The 1,255-nt window shown below is 54.0% G+C and overlaps 1 protein-coding gene across 1 annotated transcript; it reads left to right on the top strand.

Annotated features, from left to right (window-relative positions):
• Positions 1–80: 80 nt before the first annotated feature.
• Positions 81–1,079, top strand: EMH_0096480 (uncharacterized protein; the record flags this gene model as incomplete). Its single annotated transcript, XM_013502404.1, has 1 exon — positions 81–1,079. One exon carries the CDS (start codon positions 81–83, stop codon positions 1,077–1,079), a length of 999 nt encoding a protein of 332 aa, XP_013357858.1.
• Between the last annotated feature and the right edge of the window lie 176 nt (positions 1,080–1,255).

The following is a 1,255-nucleotide window of genomic DNA, read 5'->3' as shown; positions in this document are numbered from 1 at the left end:
ATCCGTTTATTTAGGTCGAAATAAAACCCATTTCCCTTGTGGACGAAATCTCTCCCAACTCCCGTGTTCCCTTTGGCAAGATGGAGGTCGACTATGAGCCACTCACGAAAGGCGGGTCGATGCACGGTCCTGAACCCCAGCAAGCAGAGGCCAGCTCCATTTCGGCATCCAATTCTGGAGAAAATGCCTTCCCGCCAAAAAGTATTCAAGACGAGTGCCTCCGGCTGTGTCGTCCCACGCGGTATGACGGGCGCCGCGATGTAGAGGCTTTGGAGGAGTTCCTCAATTCCCTAGATCTATACCTCCGCATTCAAAATGCCCCAGAAGCCTTCCAACTCCTCCTGGCCTCTTCCTTGCTAGAAGGGGACGCACGGCGATGGTGGCTACACCTATGCAACCGCTCCACGTTCCCGGAGCACATCAGGTCCATGCAGGCATTCCGGGACGCGGTACGTTGCAGGTTTATCCCGACGTCCGCAAGCGAGCAGGCTATGGCAGAACTGAGAAAGCTTAAACAGGGAAAACTGTCTGTGGAGCGCTACATTGAGAAATACCAGTCCTTGGTGAACCGAAGTCCTATGGTGGCCCCGGAGCTCCACTACCAATGGTTTATAGCGGGGCTGGATCCCGTAGTGAGGCAAACAGTGACTGGCTGGGCCACGGGCAGGGAAATGATGGGCGAAAAAGTGGAACTTGCTGACATGATGGAATACCTCCGCAGAATGGAAAAGAAAAACGCCACACCCACAGCCCTAGCTGAAAAGGAAGAAAGCGGGCATGGGAACAATCCCGATTTGGAACCAATGGATAGTGGGGCTGTGAACACCAAGCCAGCTAAACACGGGGCTAGAAGCGGCTTCCGTCAGCAGACGGCGACTTCACCGCCTAAAAAGCAAGACGGAGACTCTGAACGGCGTACCTGCATCTTCTGTAGTAAACCGGGTCACGTATTTCGAGATTGCAGGCTTATGAAAAAGGCTAGGGAACAAATGAGACCAAACCCCGAACACCGCCGCCAAGGGAACAAACAGAGCAAGCAGGGAAACGCCCGGGCCTCTACGCAACGTGCGGCGCAGTGAAGGGGTCATGCGAGATAACGGCCGCACCTACAGACCCACCTCGAGTCAATTCAGTACTTGTACAAGTACGAATAAAGGGACTGGATCTAATGGCCCTACTCGATACGGGATGTGAAGTAGATATGATCTCGGAAGCCGCAGCAAGGAGATGCAGCCTACCGGTCTACTCATTGGCA

Source organism: Eimeria mitis, genomic scaffold (assembly GCF_000499745.2).
Source record: "Eimeria mitis Houghton genomic scaffold, Emh_scaff9090, whole genome shotgun sequence".
Taxonomy (NCBI): Eukaryota; Apicomplexa; class Conoidasida; order Eucoccidiorida; family Eimeriidae; genus Eimeria; species Eimeria mitis.
Note: the sequence above shows the minus strand (reverse complement) of the source record. Positions and strands in the feature narration are given on the sequence as shown.